The following is a 21583-nucleotide window of genomic DNA, read 5'->3' on the forward strand; positions in this document are numbered from 1 at the left end:
GTAGAATGATTTTTCATACCTTCCTTCTAAATGAAAGCATTGTACTTTCAGGGAAGACAGACCCAAAATATAAATTAGCCTTTTGGAAGAAGACACAGAAATCTTAAAAATCTAGCATTTTTCATTCTATAGGACTATTATCATTCTATTCCCTGCAGCTTTAAATTTCAGTGAGTGAAGATACAAAGTCTTATATAAACTGCCCACTTTAAGACTGCTGATTATGCGAGAAACTTTTTTATGCTGCTTCTTGAGCAGGCTTATTTACAATGGTTAATGGATATGGTTTTAAAATGCTTTTATAAAGCAGGTACTTCAAGATGCATTTGATGATATTTTAAGTGGTAAAGTGATCAGGGTAGGAAACAGTAAGATCCTTACTGACTCAGGATATGAAGAAGTATCACACCATTTTCCTGATTTGCTTGAGGATCATAGCCTAGGAAAATGAATGCTGTGTTTTCATATAGAAGTAGTCACTCTAACTTCAAATACAAGACACATTTAATTAGACATAGTAAATAAGAATAAGCTTAGAACGTTGGGTTTGTTTGCTTGTTTTTTTTCTTAGGACCTAGTTGCATAGCAAATGGAGCTTTATTAAACTACTTTTCATCAGGACATGTTAGTTATGAATACAGGAATAGATTGCAGCTCTGGCACTTGTGCATGGGAGAACTCCTGTAACTGTAATTAATAATTGTATGAACAATTTCTGTCTCATGACAAATTCTCATGTTTCAAATAGGGTTTTCACTAAAAAGATAGGACTGAAAAAAGAAACACCCATACTTCATAGAATAATAAATTTAGCCTACTTGCATTCAGAAATGATGAGCTCTGCAGGAAGTTAGTTGTCATCTAGTTTCTCTATTATGCTGTTCTATTTTGCCATAGGAGAGGCTGCAGGGCATCATGAAAAAATGACCCAGTACAGGCAATCAATCCGAGAAAAGTACATGGCTTTGAGGTATTTCATGTTACAACACACTGTGTACAGAACTGGTATACTTCTCATTTTATGGGCTGTTTCTACCAAGGAGAAAAAATGAATGGTAAAACATAAAATCCAGCAAATCACAGTTCTTCAGGGTAGCTCACGGCATTTTCTAAGCCATGGGACAAGCTTCCTACATTAAACTAAGATGCAGTGTGAGAATTCCCTGGGCAGAGATAATTTGTGGTAAACCACTCCTAAAGTCACACACATATCAGTCAGCGAATGTGGGCTTACTAGTTTTGGATCTGTTCATGGTTGACTCAGAGCCGATCTTGCTAGTAATTCTAGTAAAAAATCAACTTTGATCTTTACTTTCAAAGGGCTGCAAAAACATACTTTTCTCCCCATTTTTAGAAAAGTGTTTGACTGTTCCTTGCCCCATCTTTCACTGTTACTGCCACTTCAATCTTCTTTAAAAATTTAAGTATATTTGCATCAGAATAATTTATGAGTTTTCTTTTTCTTCTTAGATTTCTAGTCTAATTTATGTATATGGTAAGAGACAATCTGTGTCTTCATAAGCACACTGGATTTTCAGAATGTATTTTGGACAGAGTAGACATTAGCATACATCAACTTCAGTATCTATCTTTTGTCAGCATTTTCCCTAATGCATAGTAAAAAAAAAAAAAAAAAGCCTTTTCCTCAAATTAGATGCTCTGAAACAACTTCTCAATTGCTAGTGTATGTTAGAAACACTGCTGTAGCCAAACAGAAAAACAAAATCGTGTTTGATAAAGTTTGATTGGAAAGCTATGTTAAAAAAGAAAACAATAAAAATTATCACTGCACAAAAATGGAATTAAATGTTCCTATTTTATTTGTGCCTCCATAAGGGGTGTAAATATACAGAGGAATACACTTGTCTCTCTAAATCTCTAGCCTCACTGTAACTACAGTTAAATCCAGTCTTAAAACTCTTGCCCAAGTATTATTTAGAAGAAATCTTTGAGATATATATATATACATTTTCCATCTGTTCCTAATTATTCTAATGCACACAAATACTAGTGAAGGACAATGACTACAGCAGTCTTCTTCAGGGCATCTCAAAATAAGTCATTCTAATAAACATATCATTGAGATATATTTTCAGTTTTATTTTGTATTGTGTCCATACACCCTTCTTTTTACCTTTTACATTAAAAAAAATATGAAATAGGATAAAATAACTTATGATTATATGAAAAATAACTAACAAATCACAAAATTTACACATATTAATAGAGAAAAAAAGTGTAATTAATTCTTTTAAACATTTATTTTTCATGGTATATGACAGATATGACTTTTGAACAAATATCAGCCAGACATATAGTATGTCAAATGGACTTCATATCTGTATATGTAAATATGGATAAATATATTGAAAAATTTATTCCAACTTTCTCTTCTCACCATAGTGCTTTGTGTAAAAAACAATACACAAGATGCTGCTTTCTGTACAGAATAGAAGGACTTTTTTTCTTAAATAAAATCTCATCCAGCTAATTTTAAGTTGTTGACTTTACCTTTACCTGATCCTAAAAAATGGAAAACATATAAAAATTTCACACAAACAACAAAGAGTGCTATTTGAAAAACTTTGCTATAAAATTACACAAGGAAAAGAGAATAAACAGTTAAAATGTAATTTTTATATTCACATATCTTCAGAGAAAGTTGAAAATACAATATAATTTGACAAATTGTGTCTGGAATGAAGTACTTCAACATCCAGTACTAGTAAACAACAACACCTATGTGTACGCATGTATAAACATATGTATATATATACATAGAGAAGGAGATTCAAATACATGCACTTCCATGCACTCAAACACTCACACAAATACCCAATGTGCTCTCTGAATTTTCAGATCCAGTGTAGACCCATTTCTAATGCAATGAATCTAAAAACAAAGAAGTGTATGAAAGAATGATTGTAAATAATTTCATTATAATATTGTTTAATGTCCACAGTCTAAAATAATTTCATCTTTTAGATATGAATCCCTTTTGAAAATTAACATTATCCAGCAACTAGAAAAATAACACAAAAATCACTGAGGCACAAGTATTTGCAGGTAAGTCAGTAACTGGCATTACACTATGTATTTTCACAAGCACCATTTTTTTTTTTTTTTTATAACATGATAAACACAAAATCCTACTTCAATATTCAAAATACATCAGATAAAAAATGTTTTTTTTTTTTTTTTTTCTTTTTTATTACAGTTGTGCTCGGTAATATATTAGTCTTCCAAACTGAGCCTGACTGGAAAAAGAATGATGAAATAATCATTAAGAATCCCCCTTGTCTATGACACATAAGTAAACAAAGGCATACCATTTTATAGACCAGTAACCCACAGTTATGTGCTTAATTGGATTGTACAGGTCCTTTTTAAGACTAAGGATCACAGAAAGCTGTGCATTATAAATGTCTATATATACAAGTTATATATCCGTTCTTATGAAAGAATGAATGAATGATTTACGAAAGTTTCCTTTTTCACATGTAATTGATGAATATGAAAATCACACCCTTTTTGAATTATGTCTTCCTGCTTTCCCTTTGATCAGGACCACCCATAACTTGAAAGCCCTCTCTACTGTACAGCTCGTGCAATCGGATACCAGAAGAAATATTTCAGAAGTGTTAATAATCAAGGTGGTCAGTAGCAATACTTCAGTACTGTACACAGCAACTGACAAATTCTGGATAGCCATGTGGTTAAGAGAATCTTAAAGCATTTCTACATATATGAAAGTATAAATTTACATATACATGCATCTGTATACACTGGGCCCAATTATGCTCCTATTGACTTTGGAAGAAACAAATGTAGTCCTACAAACTTGAAGTGTTCGGCAACCATAGTTACTCCTGCTGAACCAAATTACTTGTGTGCAGAGATCACAGAGTAGGCTTTAAGACAGCACAAAATTAAAGCTTTACTAAAAAGGTCTGATGATACAGTAATGCAAATGAGCTGTCTTTTTTTTCCCCGTGTATCTTAGAGTTTTGGAATCATTAAGGTTCAAAAAGACTTCAAAGATCATCTATTCCAGCTGTCAACCCATCAATACTATGCCCACTAAATCTCTATCAGTCCATCCTCACTTTTCTTGAACACCTCCAGGGATGGTGACTCCACCATTTCCCTGGGCACCCTGTTCCAATGTTTAACCACTCTTTCAGAGAAGAAATGTTCCACAGTATCCAACCTGAACCTCTTCTGATGAAACTTCAGGCCATTATGTCTAGTCTTATCACCGTTAGCAGGAAGAAGAGATCGACTCCCACCTCACCACAACTTCCTTTTAGAGAACTGTAGAGAGTAATACAAGGTCCCCCTGATCCTCCTCTTCTCCAGATTGAAGAATTCCAGTTCCCTCAGCTGCTCCCTGTAAGAGTTGTGCTCCAGACCTTTCACCAGCTGTGTCGCCCGTCTCTGTAAATGCTCCAGGCTTCAATGCCTTTCTTGTAGTGAGGGCCCAAAACTGAACACAGTACTAGAGCTGCGGCCTCACCAGTCTACTAATACCCCCAGATCCTTTTCCTCTGCACAGTTTTCCAGGCACTACAACCCAGGCCTGTTGTGTTGCTTGGGGTTGTTGCAGCAATCCAGCCCGTCCAGATCCCTCTCTAGGGCCATTCACTCAGGCAGACCAATGTTTCCTCTCAACTTGGTGTCATCTGCAAAATTAGTGAAGGTACATTCAAATTGTCCAGATCACCAATAAAGGTATTAGACAGGGTTGGCTACAATACCAACCCATAGCGAACACTACTAATGACATGTCGCCAGCTGGATTTAACTCCATTCACCATCACTCTCTAGGCCCAGCCCAGTTCTTTACCCTGCAAAGAGTACACCTGACTAAGCCATTGACAGCTGTACTCCTGAGATCCTGGGCTGCCAGCTTCTCCATGAGAATACTGTGGGAGGTAGGGTCAAAGGTTTTACTAAAGACTAAGTAGATTACATCCACAGCTTTTCCCTCATCCAGGAGGCAGGTTACTTGGTCATACAAGGTGATCAGGCTGGTCAAGCAAGATCTGCCTTTCATGAACCCATGCTGGCTGGGCCTCATCCCCTGGTTGTCCCACACATGCTGTGTGATGCACTCAAGATAATCTGCTCCATAACTTTCCCCAGTACTGAAGTTGGGCTAAGAGGCCTGTTGTTCCCCGTAATCTTGTACCTGTGTATAGAAGCCTGATGTCATTTAACCCAATGAGAACCCAATATGGTAACAACATTAACCCAACATGGTAACAACAAGACCTACTAATTCAAACTGAAGCAGAGTGACATATTTACATGTAATGTGAGAAACAGAATAAAAAAGGGAAGAATTTACTAGGGAATTCTCTGTATTTAAGCCTCAATTTTACTTCTTGGTTTAAATAATTTATCTACATGGTTTATTCATAGCTACTTTGCATATATTGAATGAAAATCTCTTAATAAAATACAGAAGCACATATGCTTGTATGTAAGAATATAATTCAGGAATACAGTCCTCAGAAGATTACCAGTGTTTGTAAATGTCTGCACATAAATTCACCTATGAAAAAGAACAGCAAGTTAAATAAGGAATTTGACACAAACTGCATTCAGCAACTCTGAAAAGCTTCTCAGGATAAGAAAAATTGTGCATAAACAATCTTTTTTTAACTGCTGAGTGATTTCAGAAGGATAGTTACCATCTAGTCAGTGTGTAAGAATCTCTGATTTTTTTTTCAGAGATTAAAACAGGTTGTAGGAGTATTATGATGCATACTATGCAGTAAGTCCACAATATAGATGAAAGTGGATTAATAATCCTAAAAGCTCAGTCTTACATGATATTACAGTTACTCTCAAGCTATATATCACCACAGCGATGACATATCTGTACTGCAAAATACTGGTTTTATCACATCCCCTGTGGCTTACACAGGTAATCTAATCTTATTGTACATTGTACAAAATACATGAACCAGAGCCAGACACTGAGTAGAAGACACAGATCCAACAAGTCCAGTTTTACATCTCTGAATAATCACAGGGAACATAGCAGACTTAAGAGTAGTTTTTTTGTGGTTTTTTGTTCATTTGTTTGGTTTTTGGGGGTTTTGTTTTTGTTTTTGTTTTTCTGGAAATGTTATGGATTGCTTTTAAATCTACGGAATTTAAGGAAAAGTATTTTAAATTTTCCTACAGAGTACTACAGCACATACAGCAATAAAGCTCTACAACATAGTTAAAATCAACAAAAAGTTAGAACATAATCTTCTTTCCTAGCTGTTGTGCTAAATAAAGATTATGTCCATGTACCTTCTCACGTAGTGCATTTAGGTATTCTTATAAACTGCAAAAAAGAACTAGGTCAGAAGAAATGTTGGAAAAATATCAATGGCCACACTATACGGTTTAAATACAGAGGGATGGGAAAGTCACCTAAACCAAGGCCTGTAAGAAATCTAGAACCAATGCTCTTTGGCCTCAGAAAGAAGATATACACATGCCTCCAGTGGGTAATTGGAGACATCCTTCAGGATGTATGTCCAGTTTCTCTCCCTTTTTCTGTTGGTGTATTTTTATCTTCAGAAGCACCGTATACAAACACTCTTCCAAAAGTTGTGTATCTTTGAAATGTCTGCAGTATAGTCTGGTTTTACTTCTTCTTCTTCTTTTCTTTTTTTTCTCTGTGTTTGTTTGTTTGTTTGTTTGTTTTTTAAAGGAATTTTCTAAAGTGTACTTCTCAAAGGTTACAACTATTCAGATAGCCAACAGTTTTCTTATTCAGTCTCTGAATTCCCTTTGAGAAGTTAAAAAGAACAAAAAAATGGAGTTGCTGTGCCACAGAAGAAAATAAACAATTGCTAAGGTTTTGGCAAAATTTTCCTTCTCCAAATGTTCTCCTCAGATGACTGCCTGATTACAGGATGAATGCTTGGTGATTTCTTTTTTCCTCTCCAGTTTGTATGTTTATCCACCCATATTCACACACAGCATTTTTACAGAGAGAAAAATTTTGTAGAGAAAAATCAAAAGGGCAATATGAAAGGGAATCAGGTTCTCATTAGAGTTGGATGATTTTAGCCTTCAGTGTAGACAGAAGAAAGCTGAGTAGGACAATGATCCACTGCATTTATTTGTAGGAAACTGCTATCCTCTGGCATGCTGTGAGTCGAATCACCAAAGACACCTGTGGGCCCTGCTGGAAAATCATAAACTGGAAAAAATACAGAAATAATTCATTAACTAAGACAACTGTATCACAGAGAATACCCTAATATTTGTGCAGAGAACTGGACATTGCTTCTAACCAAATGGACAAACAACAAGCAAGCCAATGTAGGTATAAAATTAATAGTTATGTAACCTACTGCTTACCAAGGCAAGTTCTATGAAATCTGAATTACAGCAGACTTTATCACAGCTAACATTTGTCCACTTAATGGATGCTTCAATTACTATACTTCTTAACATAATCTTCATGCTCACCATACTCAGTGTATGATATGAGACAATAAAGTATTGTATAACTCAACTGCCATAAAGCAGCCCCCTAGCAAAGAAGTTACTAACTTCAGCATATGACAGATGTGAGCAGAGGAATAACTGCTTAAAAATTTTCATCTTCTTATACTGTGAGACTCTGCTCTGAAGTGACATGGCTGCACTGGCTATTCACTGCACTACTTAAGGATAAGATGTAAAAGAGATTTCAAAGCGCAGTAACCATTAAGTGAAATCATCCTGTATGGAAAGACAAGAAAAAACGACAGCATTATTTGCAATTAGGCCCTATGACCAGATTCATTGTCTTGTGCTGATTCTCTGCACAGAGGTAACTTTCTCCTCTCCAGAGCAGCACAGAAGACCCTTAGGCATTTTCAGTTAAGAAAAGACTAAATTAAGTGTGAAAAGAAAAATGTGCACTCAGGCACTTAGTGTCATGGAAATGTGACTAAATGAATTTCAAAACAGAAAGCAAAATTGAGGGTTTAAGTCATCTCAGGTCCCTGCTGCAATTCTTCTACCAGACCAGCGTGGCTGCACAAATATCACATAAGTCTCATAAGTCTCAAAGGATTGTATCTCAAAATGAATATACGAGCTAGTGACTCTCTGACTACCAGAGAAGATTATATCCCTGAGAAACACTCAAAAGCACACTGTTTGCATGCATGCTAGATGTTGCAGTGACACATGGTGACTGTTCCAATGTCCACCACTCCACAAAGGTCTGAAAACCACCTTCTCTTAGCAGAGTCAACTCTGTCATGACTGTTCCCAGTCACGTTCACAGCTGAAGCAAATATGTCTAAGTACAGAAACTGTACACAACCATTCAGAAAGTCCCCAGCTGACATTTACCTGCAATACCAGAGTGAGCTGAAAAAGTTCGATGAAAGACACCAAGTCCTGCCTGACCCACTGATGCAGGAAATAAACAGTCTTCAAAGGGAGGAACCATACTGCAAGAAACATTGTGTTGTACGTTCTTCTGAGTGTCAGGATAATGCGAAGGGCAGAAAGTCTGAAGCTGTCCATAAAAACCTAGAAGAATGAAAAAAAGTGGTCAGAAAAATACCTGGATAGAGATAATAAATGATAGCACATGTAATGTTGACCATGAGAAATGAATGGAGAAATCCTCACTGCAGTAGCACCAAGATTTCAGTTATTTTCCTGTGGCAAAGCAGCTTTCTAATGATGCTCCCCAAGACTTCCTCCAGTTACTATTAATTCCTAATGCATTTTGTTTCATAGACTTTCTGGTCTTGACATGATTTCTGAGAGCACTGACTGACTAGATAAGATTTTTCACAGGATTTCTTTAACTTTGTATTTCTGCTGTCTAAACTGGTAATGTCCAGAGCTTGCACTTGGCTACTGCCTGAAGAATCTAAAAAAAGAGTTAATTTAATTTAATGGAAGATTACTCAAGTAAGGTGTGAATAAAAAAAGCAGATTCAGTCTTGCTGAAAAATTGAAAAAATGAATCAAATCTTGAGGATCTACCACTGATGTTCAGACAGCTGGCTGATAGTGAGGACACGTGAGACACTCTAAAAGGCTGCTAACTAATGATCCATGGGGCCTGCTGTTTGTATGCACAGGATTAGAGTCTCTCTTGCTCTTCAATAGAATATGACAAAAGGCCTTTGGGTACTCTGTAAGAGTAGAGAAAACGTCAGGGAGCTATTCCAGAAGATAGATGACTGTAAGTAGAAAGCAGAGAAGATCCTTTTATGGAAGCTTGAATAATGGATTCACAACATACTGATGATATTTAAGAGGGATATGTTTAAGTACCTTGTGACACCGTCAGCTCATTTGTTCATTGCTACTGATGAGAAATGGAGCATCAACTTCTTAAGAATAAAGACTTAAGAATAAAGCATACTTTAAAAATCATAATTTTGTGTCTGTGCACTTCCACACCCTGACACAAACAAACCTTCCAACCTCATATCCCTTTACAGAGGTATACTATGCTTAGAAACTCACAATGATCACAGAGCAGTTCACAAAATTCTGCTGGACTGGGTGCCATAACTGCTGTTCAGTAAAGCTGCGCTGTGTCTATGTACAGATAAGGCAAATTGTAGATAATATGGATGGGAAAGTAAAAAGGTTGCAGTGTGAAACATGCTGTACCACTTTGTCATCCGAAATCTGGGAAGAAAACCCTCTATCTCCAATGTGGTGTTAGAAAGAGGCACTCCTTTATTCCTCATGATGCATACCAGACAACTTTACAAGCAAGCGTGCACTCTCAGAGTTCAGGTTCTATGTTTATACAGTTAAGACATACACATGCAGTACTTTAGTATACATATTCACTCTTTTTCAACATCTTGTAGATATGTGCTAATGTCCCTTTGGGCGTGCTCAGTGGTATTTAGGATGGTCGAGTGCCCACCCACTTCTTCCCCTTCTTTCACCATCAGCTTCATCACTGAAACCTTTGACTAACTTTCATTCACTTTTCCTCAGTTTGGAAGATTTCCATTGCTTATTAGGCCATAGTGGGACACTTCTTAAAAACAGTGTATGTAGAACCCAAGGAAAATGTCCTTGCATGTTTTGAGGCAAAAGACAAAAGTATTCTATTGTGACTTCAGCACTTCTCGTGAGGCAAAATCATTGAGACAGAAGATAAAAATATTATATTATGTCCCCAGTGCAAAATTATTGAGGAAAAACAAGATTGTTCAACTAGTAAAGATGAAATGGAAAGTTTTAGAACTATCACTTATGAATTCCTTTTGCTAAACTAATAATATTGGTTCTTAAACTAACGTAATAATCTTTATTGCTAAGCAAACTAATCTATATCAGCTTTATGTAATATTACTGATTCTCTGCCATATGAGAGGAAGGATGGCTTAGGAGTTTTATTACTCAAATCATTTTTCCTTTGAGACTATATTTTTGTGGTCTCCTACAAGGAAGCAAAAAAATATTGGCATGTATAACATATGCATGAACTGAGACAAAAAACTATTCACTATTCACTATTTCAGGGCATCAGGATCAGGCAGTATCATGGCCAGGAAAAGACAGCCTGAACCTATGCACAGGAACTCAGAACTTACAGAGAGGTCTAGGTAACAATGTTGAGTGAAATACAGTCCTTGTGTTTTAAGCTGTAGTCTTGAAAGACAGTTCTTGGTGCACAATGTGAGAAAAATGTCTAACTTACACCTATAGAGCAAGGGTTTGGGCAGAGCAGTTTCATGGAAAAACACAGAGACAATAATACTTTGCCTTTATACAAAAGAGGTAAAGAAGAAAATAATAAGAAGAGGGGTTCATCTTCAAAAGCAACCTGCAAATGTGTTCAGTAGGCATGAGGTCACAGGTTCTGCTCATTTTAGAGAGGCTGAATGCTTGCAGCTTTCATTGTCCTTCTCAGGGGCTGTAGGCACTTGGCAGTGATAGCTCTAAGATGACAGTTTAATTTTTTTTTTTCTTTTAAAGTTTAACTGGAACAAAACTGAGTCATACTGTAAAACATGTTAGGTATTTACAACCTTTTCAATTCTTAAATGTTCAATTCTGACATTTAAGAAGCATTTGAAGCAAAATAAAAGAAAACAAACAAACAAACAAAAAAACAATTGCCATCTAAAAATTGACTTATAAATTACATAGCTATTGACAGCTTTTGTGTCCTTTAAAAAAAAATAATAAAAAAAAAAGCTTTTAAAGTCAACTTTTCTCTCAACCAGCAAGAGGACACACTCTGAAAGTTTACTGTTGAGTCAGACAAGTTACCAGTAACAATTATTTCAATCTGATGGTCTGAGCCAGCTGGCAAGACCCCTCAAGACACATGCTGAAATGTCCTTTCACACTGCTGTGTACTCATTCTCTTTTTGTGCCTTTCTCACAGCATCCTGTTCCCGATGCAGAACAATCTGGCAATAACTTTGGCTATTACTAGCTGAAGCCTGGCAGAAAAACTACTTACCTTGGGGTTGAGCTACTGTGAGTCACATCCTCTACGTCTGCTCATTCTCTACTCCAGCAAAAGAATATTGTCTAGAAAACTCTGAGAAGCTTTGACCCATTAGCATGTAACCACCATGGTGCAGAGAGGACTAGGGAAGTGCATAAAACTGTTTCATTAACTGATAAACCAAGTCTCCATCTATTTTTCTTTAGAATTGAAAAGCACAGAAAAATTCATTTTCTTTTTGGAATTCAGTGTCATAGATATCCATCTGATAAAACAGGCAGTCATAAACAAGAAGAATCAGAAGAAGGGACATCATTTTCTTTCAGTCAGTTACTCAGCACTTTTCGAAATGTCTTTCTCCATTTCTGCAGTGAATCAGGTCACAATGCAGAGCTCTTTGAACTACAATCCACATATGACACAGCAAAATCTTATGATCTCAGGACCTTTTGACTTGGTTCACATGGTGCTATATCCAAATTAACTGCACCAGCTGCATGATGCAGGATAACATGAAGCCATAAAAAATTCAGGCCCTAGACCCTGACCATACCTGACCCTTCTTTTGAGATTACCTGTTAGAGAACTACCTGTGGCAACAGTTTCCTACATTTTCACACACTTGTGGAAAAACAGAAAACGGAAATGGACTGGGTGATAAACTTCCAGAAACTGAACAAACTTTCTCAGGATTGTAACTCTGAATTTTATCACTTATTCATTACTAAACTAATTAAAACACACACATGAACAACATACACACAAGGTTACATCAATCACATTTCTCTGAATGCATACACTATCCCCAAGATCAAAGAAGTCATGACACAGAATGAACAATAATTTTTCTGCTATGATAATATTATTTCCTGAGGGAAATTAAACACTTCTAAATTTAATGAAATTGCTGTATATTACAAGAATCTCATCTAAAAGCAAGAAGCTCTTGTTGTTTATCATATGCAAAGCCTTGCCCTGAATGATGCTGAACATCTGAAAATCAAAAGTACGTAGCCCATCTTAAATTCACTGTTGAAATCCTGGTCCATATAAGTTTATGATAGAGTCCTGATCTCACTGAAAGGGGACAGAGATTTAATTACAGATATGTCACAGGCTGTGACTGCCATGATTATCATTTCCATAAGGTAGGAAGTTTCTGACTGACATCTGTTTCTGTCATCTCTCTGCTTGGCATTACAAAGCTCTCTCAGATATTTTCTTAAGGAAATAATTACAATTGCCATTAATAAATATACATTGTGAGTGAGAATTCTTTCGAGTTGTCTTTGCCTGAATTGCTTCAAAATGGTATTTCTTTGCAGCTCAATTCTACATCGTTCACTAGGTTAATTACACAAATATCAAGTAATCATTTGGTAGTATGAGAATGTAAAGAACTAAAGGAAAAAGAATGACAGGGAAGAGCAATACAGACATATCACACATTGTATTGCCAGATGGACTTGCAAATTTGGAAAGCTAGAAATGTTTCTATTTATTTAAATCTGACTATTGCTAATGAAAAAATAACTTACTAGTATAGCTGCCCATATAGCCACTCTATTATAGCTAACTCATATCAGCTAACGATTTTTTAAAGAAATGTCAGCTTATATTGCACTGAATATTTTGCAAGAGTTTTTTTTTTTCTTTCTTTCATTATTTTGCCAGCACTAGCCATCATCTTAATTCACAAATATGTATGTGGTCTACTACAATAACAATAAAACAAGACTGGCACATTCCTTTTTCCCCTCACTCTCACTCATGAATTCTGTGAAGTACCTTGGGATCCTACTTCATTGCTATCTCTAGAGAGACTGCTTACATCATGGAAAGCAAATAAATGAAATAAGCCTCTTTTTTTTTTTTTTTTTTCCAAGTATGTTTCTTATGATATCTACTGTGATAATTCTCAGGAAGCTTGATCAAGAAGCAGAATCCCAAAGACTATCAAAATGCAATATGAGGAAAAATGCACCTTGTGTATGTTAATATGACAAACATATATTTAAACAGTTGAAAGGCAACAGCGGTACTTCTGTCAACACATTTCTGAAATGCTAAGGTTAATTACCATTCAGGCTTTGTACCAGATTAAAAAAAAAATTGAAAAACAACCTTATATTGATTTCAGCTGCTGTTAATTTTCTTCATGGCTATGTAAGTCTGTAGTTGACTGATCAAACAGAGAGAAAGAAGTTTTGTAGAAACTGTTTACATAGTGCAAGTGGGAACACAACTCTGTGAGACATGTATGCTAATGAAAGAAGAAGTTTACACAATTGCAAGGGATAAAAATATTCCACTGCTTGAAAACCTGGTAACACTTTGTGAGAAAAGTTAGGAGTGATAAGAAGCATAACAATATTAAATTAAAATTGGAGGCCAACACATAATTAATTACTTGCAGTTCTATTTCAATAACAGATTGAAAATCAATCTGAAGCAAAACTTGTCACTCCATAATAAGATGCATAAACATTAGCTAAACTATGAATTTCAAGAAATCCTGAAGGCAAGGTCCCAGAAGACTATATCTTTCAGAAGGAAAAGGCCCCTGAAATACCAGCATCAGTACTTGAAACACTTTATTTGAAGCCAAGCAGCAGTGACAAACAACTAACTTCAATGATGAAGCTTCTTTCTTACCTTGGATGTGGAGACTATTTGGCTGAAAAGGATTTGATGCTGATTCATATGTCTTTAGGTGCATTCCAGCAGGCTGCTGAAGATGAGGAGGCTGTGGAGTCTGTCTCTGCATCATGGGAGGAGGAACTGAAATTCTTTGGGGGCTGATGTGTTGAGGAGAAGAAGTCAGAGCAACAAACCTAGGAGTTCAGAAACAGATGAACCTATAGAATGCTGAAACATTAAGGTAGGCATTGAAGATATTTTCTGTTTTACTCAGATCACTATAATGCTTAGCAGTTTGCAGATGCAAAATCTAAAAGAACCGTGTACAGCCCAAATATGGAGAAGATATATTTTCAAATCACAGAATCACAGAATGGTTGATGTTGGAAGGGATTTCTGGAGGTCCTCTGGTCAACCCCCCAGCTCAAGTTGGGATACCTAGAACAGGATGCCCATGGTCGTGCCTGTGCCAGTGGTTGATCTTCAGCACAGTAAAGAAATGTTCCCTGATATTCAGAGAGAACCTCCTGTATTAAATTTTGTGCCCATTTCCACTTGTCCCGGCACTAGGTACCACTGAAATGATCCTAGCTCCATCCTCTCAGCATCCTTCCTCGGAGTCCCCTCATCTCCAGGCTGAACAGTCCCAGCTCTCTCAGACTTGCCTCATAGGAGAGATGCTCTGGTCCCTTCATCATCTTTATGCCCATTGTTGGACTTACTCCAATATGTCTATGTCTCTCTTTTAATGAGAAGACCAGAACTGGATGCAGAACTCATGTGGCCTCTCTAGTGCTGAGCAGAGGGAAACAGTCACCTCCTTCAAAGCAATATAATGAAGCTCAGGATATTATTTGCTTTCTTTGTGGCATGGACATATTGTTAGTTCATGTTCAACTTGATGTCTACCAGGTCTCTCGGGTCCTTTTCTGCCAAGCTTTCTGGTGACGTATCATTAGCTTTGATGATTCTGAAATGAAAACACTGAATTTTTGCCTTGCATTGGAAATCTCGTTTTAACTGCTGTAGGTAGGTTTTAAATCATAACAGTAGAAAAAACCTCATGGGGGACCTTATTTTTAAGGCATTGCAGGCTGTGTCATAGTAAGACTCTGTGCCAGCTATATACATCAATAAACACTTGTCCTTCCTCCCGGGAAGGAAGTGATCTGTTCTGGTGAATGGATACTGTGAGTAGATGAACAGCAGGTTCAAGTTTTGAGCTCCAGAAATCCCTGTTCTATATATGTTGCCTGAAACAATCTGAAAATAATCTGAAGGCAGTATAATGTATATGAAGGCAAGTGTTAAATTTCTTCTAGTTGAGATGACATCAAAATGTTGATCTGGACTCAAAGTGTAAACTTATAAGCCTGGCAGAGGAAGAGAAAGGTTTAAAATGAGACTGATGGTGCAGCCACTGCAGAGGTTCATCATTTCAACTGCTTATTATACACAGCTCTGTCACTATTGTTACTTCAAGGAGACACTCTGCTAAGCAGGCAGATTTTATGGACATTGTATTTTTTTTTTAATTTATATGTCCTTTAAATTGCTTATCCAAAAGCACATTACAAACAGGTGGCAGTCATTTTTGAAGAGGGAAGGCTGTGGTTACAAGAACTGGGGTCACTACCCCACATGGCCAAACTACACATTAGACCAATGGGATCAAATCAGTAAACCAAAGCTCAGCCTGGGCTCAGGAATGGCTCGGTGTCACTTTCTGATTCATGAGATGAAAGCTGGGAAGGCTAATAAAATATTCCTGCAAGAGGATGAATGAATACTGACGTGGCATTCCTACTGCAGAACAACCACTCTGCTCCCAGAAGTAGGCTGCCAGCTATGCTGAGCAAAAGCACTCACCCACTCTTCCCTGTGGCATGTATGCTCGGTGGCTGCTGATATGAAAGACTGATGCTTGCAGTTAACACAGCCTGAAAGGATCCTAAAGTATCAGTCTGATCCCTGTTCTCCAAAGACTAGATTTCAGTACACTACATAACATTCTCTTTCCTCTTGTAATAAAGAATATTTTTCCTGTAGAGGTCTAAGGAAGCTGTACATTCACCCTGAGTACAACAGATGATGCAAGTCCAGTAGAAGCACTACAGAACACCTTTGGAAAGGGTCATTGTACAGATAAGCACAACTAAATCCGAGACAATTGAAATATTTTAAGTTACAGCTCAGTTTCTGCCACACATCATTTGTGTGATTTTGACCTTATCTAAAACCTATTTATTACATTTATTACATTTCTGGTAGATACATAACGTACATTTGAAGTATAGCAAATGTCAAAAATTTTGTGTGGTCAACTGCCCATTCAATTTTCTTTGAGAACTGAATTTTTAGATACATTAGCTGCACCTTGGATGGACTCTGTGCTGATTTGCTATTAGCTTCAAAAAACACATAAGCTACTATTTAGTTGGAGGAAATGTGTCAGCACAGAGTTGCTGAATCTTTAATGCACCAGACATTTCTTTGTTCCAAATTACTGATGCAGTATACACTTAGAGACATACTAGGGAGGAAGAAAATAAAGAATGATGTGTTTCACAACAATACTAGAAAATGATTTTCAGAAAAAGATAACCGAGTTGTTTTATGGTGTGAAAATATCAAGAAGGTTTTAAAAAAGTGCCACAGCTAATGGTCTCCACGAGAAAGGACTGGAATGAGTACAGCAGCTCCACAGAAGGTATGTCAAATGTTGTCATAGATAAAGAACAATGTACAGTAAGTTTTTATTACTATGGTTATTTGAAAAAAATCATTGGATATGATCCTCGGTGTTTTCACAATTTGTTTGTGAAAACTGATTTCTTTAAAATGGTTTTAAGCAGCTGCCAGCAACAGGCAAAAAGTCCTTTTCAAAACTCAAAGTGAAAAGCATAGTTTTAAAATTTTCACATTTGATTTAACACCTAAAAGAACCTCCCAATGACAGTGCACTACTTTGTACAGCAAGACAGGACTCTTTTTCAGTAGACTCTAGTGGTCTTTATAATGATTTATGAATCACTTCATGAATTCCTGGCTTACTCATATGGGTGACTATAGTTATCTACTTATACTTCCCCTCTGCCCAACAAATGAGAAACTTGGACTTGTCTCAGTCCAGATTTGTTCCCAAACAGACCACAGTGTGTTACTGGGGGAACTGCAAATTTAATTTTGCTTCTGGACAATAAGGACTGGTTTATAACCACTAGGAAATTGACATCAGTATTGTTGCCAAGTGCTGCAGCCCATGTGGTCAGGAACCAGCCAGATTTGCAGAAGGATGCCCTCACTTATGCTTGCTGGATGTAAAGTCACAGGAGGACTGTTTTGGGAGCTATCAAGTAGCTTCTTCCTTTCCAGGGCTTGCTAGAAAAAATGTGTCCTGCCAGGTAATGACTAGATTAGACAGTAAGCAAGAGAAATGAAAGTTTCTAAATTGTACCTACTTAGATGAGACTAGTTAAAATGATGTATATGTAGGTCACTCTGAAAGTAATGCCTCCTATTTATATCCACAGAAACTACAACAGATACAAGAGCACAATAACACTATTTGATAGAGAAAACTTTTCAGCTACAAAACAATTTTTCAATGTAGTTGCCATTTGCTACACATTTTTGCCAGTGATGAACAAAAGCCTGCATGCCTCACTTGTAAAAATCTGCACCAGAGGAGGTGGCCCACACAAAAGGTCTTCCCTCACACCCTCTGTGTTTTCTCCTGCTATAGAAATTGCCCCTGCAGCCCTCTGATGCCCAATTCAGCAGTGCTAGTTCTTTACTCAATGAGTGTCAAGGCATTTGATGTTCTGGGTGAAGAACACCATATACATATCCTTGGTAAGATACAAAAGGTATTTCTCCACCACATTAAACATTGAAAATAAACTTTCCACTTCCCTTACCTTTCCACAGCTTCCTCAGATTGTGTATGTAATTTACACTTAGGCCAGCCCTAGTCAGTAAGTGCTAGAGTAGAATATTTTTTCTGTTTATCCCTGACCAGTACTGCTAAATAACAAAATCTGTATATACAATGGCTGGTCCAAAAGTAATGCATCCTATTTTATTATGTTGGTGTTGGAGGTACGGCAGTTGAGACTGAACCTTCCCACCAGTATCCTATTACATTTTGTTGCTGTGTGACAGATGGCAGCAGAGGGACAGTCTGACAGAATGGTTCCTGACATGGAAGTGTGGATGGAGAGAAGTTTTGTCACTGAATTCCTCCACATGGTGAAAACTACACCTACTAACTTCCACTAGCTGAATGTTTCTGAAGACCTAACAGTGGATGTGAGCACAGTGAGGTGGTGGGTGGTGCGTTTCAGCTGTGGTGACAGCAACAGCAGGTCACCTCCACTGGTGAAGATTTTTATGAGTGTGGCATGCAGGTTCTTTTTCACTGCTAGCACAAATGCACAGCTTATGGTAGCAACTGTTGAAAAAGAACATTTTGTAGCTGAAATTTTCTCCGTCAAACAGAATTATTGTGTTCTTTGCATCTGCCATAATTTCCATGGAAATAAGTAGGAGGCATTACTTATACTTATTTACTTATAAGAATCCAAATACCAAACAATTATTTGGGCCACAGGAACACTTGACAGGAACAATGTCAGTTTCATATCCCTACTTTTTGTACATTCCTGCTTTCCCTACTTGTGCTGTTTCGGAGTTATAAAAGAAAAGTGAATTTGTCTAAACTGAAGAAAATATTGCTATTCCATACTTATTACTTCCATATTTAAATTCTATATTTCTATTTTCCCACTTAGTCATTTGCAGGGAAAATGGTTAATTTCAATTACTGTGCAGTTTTGAATAAATTCTGCAGGAATTATAGCAGCATATGAAACTACGTTAAGAAGGGCAAGTGAATATTCTCTTTGCTTAGGCAACAAATGCTTTGTTAAAAATTACACTGAAAAAAAAAAAAAGGTAACTGCATTCATGTATGAATAAGGAAAGAGGAGAAGACAGTTTATCATTAATCTATATTTGAATATTGCACAGGGTCCTACCCGTGGTATTATTCGAGGTAGGAATTATATAACTATGGTGAATTTTGCTTCTTTATCTTAATTCTTTCTCTGTGTTTTTTTTGTTGTTTGTTTGTTTGTTTTGTTTTGTTTTGTTTTTTTTTTGTCTGGACTTTACAATGGAAAATAAAGTGTATGATATTTTTACATATAAACAATTCTTATAATAGCTTTCAGTATGCTTCCAAAATGGAAATAGAGTATTACAGCTGAAAACGTTGGTCTTTTATTTCTTCAGATCTCATATTTTTCATTTAACATTTTTTAATCACAGTTCATTGGGTCGCTCCTCTGGAAACTGGTTGATTGTATACCTGATTTTTATTTGGATATATTAGCTTCCTACTGCGCTGTAGTTGTCTGGAATGCATGCCATAATGTTATACAGTTGATACAGCTAGGAATTTCATCTCAAATTAGCTGACATTTTGGCTGGACAGAGGACAAAGCCATGAGCTCCCGGTAGCAGGTTGCTGTCTCCAGAACTGTCCTGTGCAGAGCTGCACTTCCTGACAATGTTAACTGAGGAACAATTTTTCTTGATTGCCTTCAAGTTGCTTGAAAAATCCTGCAAATCTGTGACAGCGTCTCTGTTCTCTGCATTCTGCAGTCTCATATGCTTCTTCGGCTCCAGTCTTTATGCTGTGTGCTGGAGACTTTGCAGATCCTCAGTGAAGGGAGGTTCAGGTTGGATATTGGCAAAAAGATTGATCAGGCTCTGAAATAGGCTGCCCAGGGAGTTGGTGGAGTCACTGTCCCTAGGGGTGTTCAAGAAATGTGTGGATATAGTACTAAGAGACATGGTTTAGTAGACATCGTGAGGATGGTGGTTGGACCAGATGATCTTAGAGGTCTTTTCCAACCTTAACAATACTATGATTCTTTAATTCAATACATTGTCACTGAGGGATATTTTCTATTGTAAGTCTCTGTAAACCATCTGTAAGTGGCAGTCAAACAAATTAACACAGGAACACTTGTAAGGAAACACCCCGTCCTTGGAGGTGTTCAAGGCCAGGTTGCATGGGTCTCTGGGCAGCCTGGTCTAGTATCATATGTGGATGTTGGTGGCCCTGCATGTGGCAGGGGGTTGGAGCTTCATGATCTTTGAGGTCCCTTCCAACCTGGGCCATTCTAGGATTCTATGAAAGCTTTAAAGCATACTTTTAAAAAATCAACGATTTCCCCAAGGTTATGATTGGATTCTCATAACTTTGGGGAAATCACTGATTTTTTAAAAATCCTGATTAGTTTTACCTGCTTATGATAAAATATATTTACCTCTGTTGACTTTAAGTTGCAACTGATCTTTTCCTTTTCTATTTTTAAAGACAATCTTTTCCCACAGCAAAAATATTTTGGCCAAAGCAAAGCAAAATTGTTTTCCATATTTTTATTCAGCATCCTGCATGGCAACAACCCCACAGGAAGTTTCTAGCCCCATGGTTTCTCAGAGATCTTGACTGTATTTACTAGTGCTACATCTTTCTTACCAGTCATTAACAAGTGTCTAAAAATCCTTTTCATGCTGCAAGTCCTCCAGCTTTAGGAACGCAGGAATTGCTCTATCAGATCAAACCAGTGGTCCATATAGTCTAAGGAGGGGCAGGAGGAAGAAAGAAAATGGCCGCCCCAAAACCATCAGAAGTGTTTTGGTGAGGAGAGTGGAAGAAGATGGAGACAGATAAAAACTTTAACATTTCTCTCATCATTTTCTGTGGCTGAACTGTATTAAAAAACTGGGTTTCAAAAGGGAAAATAGTGCCTTCAGAAAATAGAGAAAGCATGGACAGAACAATTCTGAGCTTTGTCAGGTCTGCTCTGGCACATGTTCGGGATTAGACATGCTGCCACCTCCACTCTTCATTATCTTCCATTTCTAACTGTCATTTGCTCACTAACAGAAAAAGTGATAATATCTCAGCAGCTAAGCCTCTCAAGTGTAGCAATCCTGAAAGAAATTACTGTTCTGATTTCAAAACCACCCTGTTTGCATGGCTAACTAAAGGGTATCTTCTAGTCAGACCCTTGTATGCCACATACAAAGGGCTTTGTAACATGATGTCCCAACTGCTTGGTTAGAAGCACTTGGAGACTTGCTTCTGGTGTGGATACACTTACTATCTTACAGCAAAGGCATAAAAGGAATATGACCACACACTCAAATAATCAAAAACAAGCGCTGCCACAGAACTTATAATAGCATTTCAGTAATGCATCACTGAACAGTTAAGCTCAAGTTCTTTTTCCCAGCTGCATGTAGTTTCCAGGCATTCCAGTTAAGTCAGGTTGTGTCATGCTTCAGGGACATATGACTAGAGCTAATTTCCAAAGTGGTGAAAGAACATCTGACATGCTCTCACATTGGTTAATACAAAATATGTATGCATCTTTTGTCTTTTGTTGTTGCTGTTGTTGTTTGTTTGTTTGTTTG

General features: G+C 37.1%; 1 protein-coding gene across 3 annotated transcripts in view; it reads right to left on the reverse strand.

Moving 5' to 3' along the window:
* Positions 1-1797: 1797 nt before the first annotated feature.
* The window catches only part of GLIS3 (GLIS family zinc finger 3), a 162358-nt gene continuing 142572 nt past the window's right edge, over positions 1798-21583 (reverse strand). For all 3 annotated transcript variants that reach the window (XM_003642989.6, XM_004949062.4, XM_040656276.2), the window contains exons 8-10: positions 14108-14286; positions 8359-8541; positions 1798-7210 (exon numbers count right to left, since the gene is read on the reverse strand). In XM_003642989.6, coding sequence (XP_003643037.3) covers positions 7074-7210; positions 8359-8541; positions 14108-14286 — 499 coding nt within the window. In that variant the 3' untranslated portion in view covers positions 1798-7073. The remainder of the gene's footprint in view (positions 7211-8358; positions 8542-14107; positions 14287-21583) is intronic.

The sequence above is a fragment of the Gallus gallus genome, chromosome Z (genome assembly GCF_016699485.2).
Source record: "Gallus gallus isolate bGalGal1 chromosome Z, bGalGal1.mat.broiler.GRCg7b, whole genome shotgun sequence".
In the NCBI taxonomy this organism is placed as follows: Eukaryota; Metazoa; Chordata; class Aves; order Galliformes; family Phasianidae; genus Gallus; species Gallus gallus.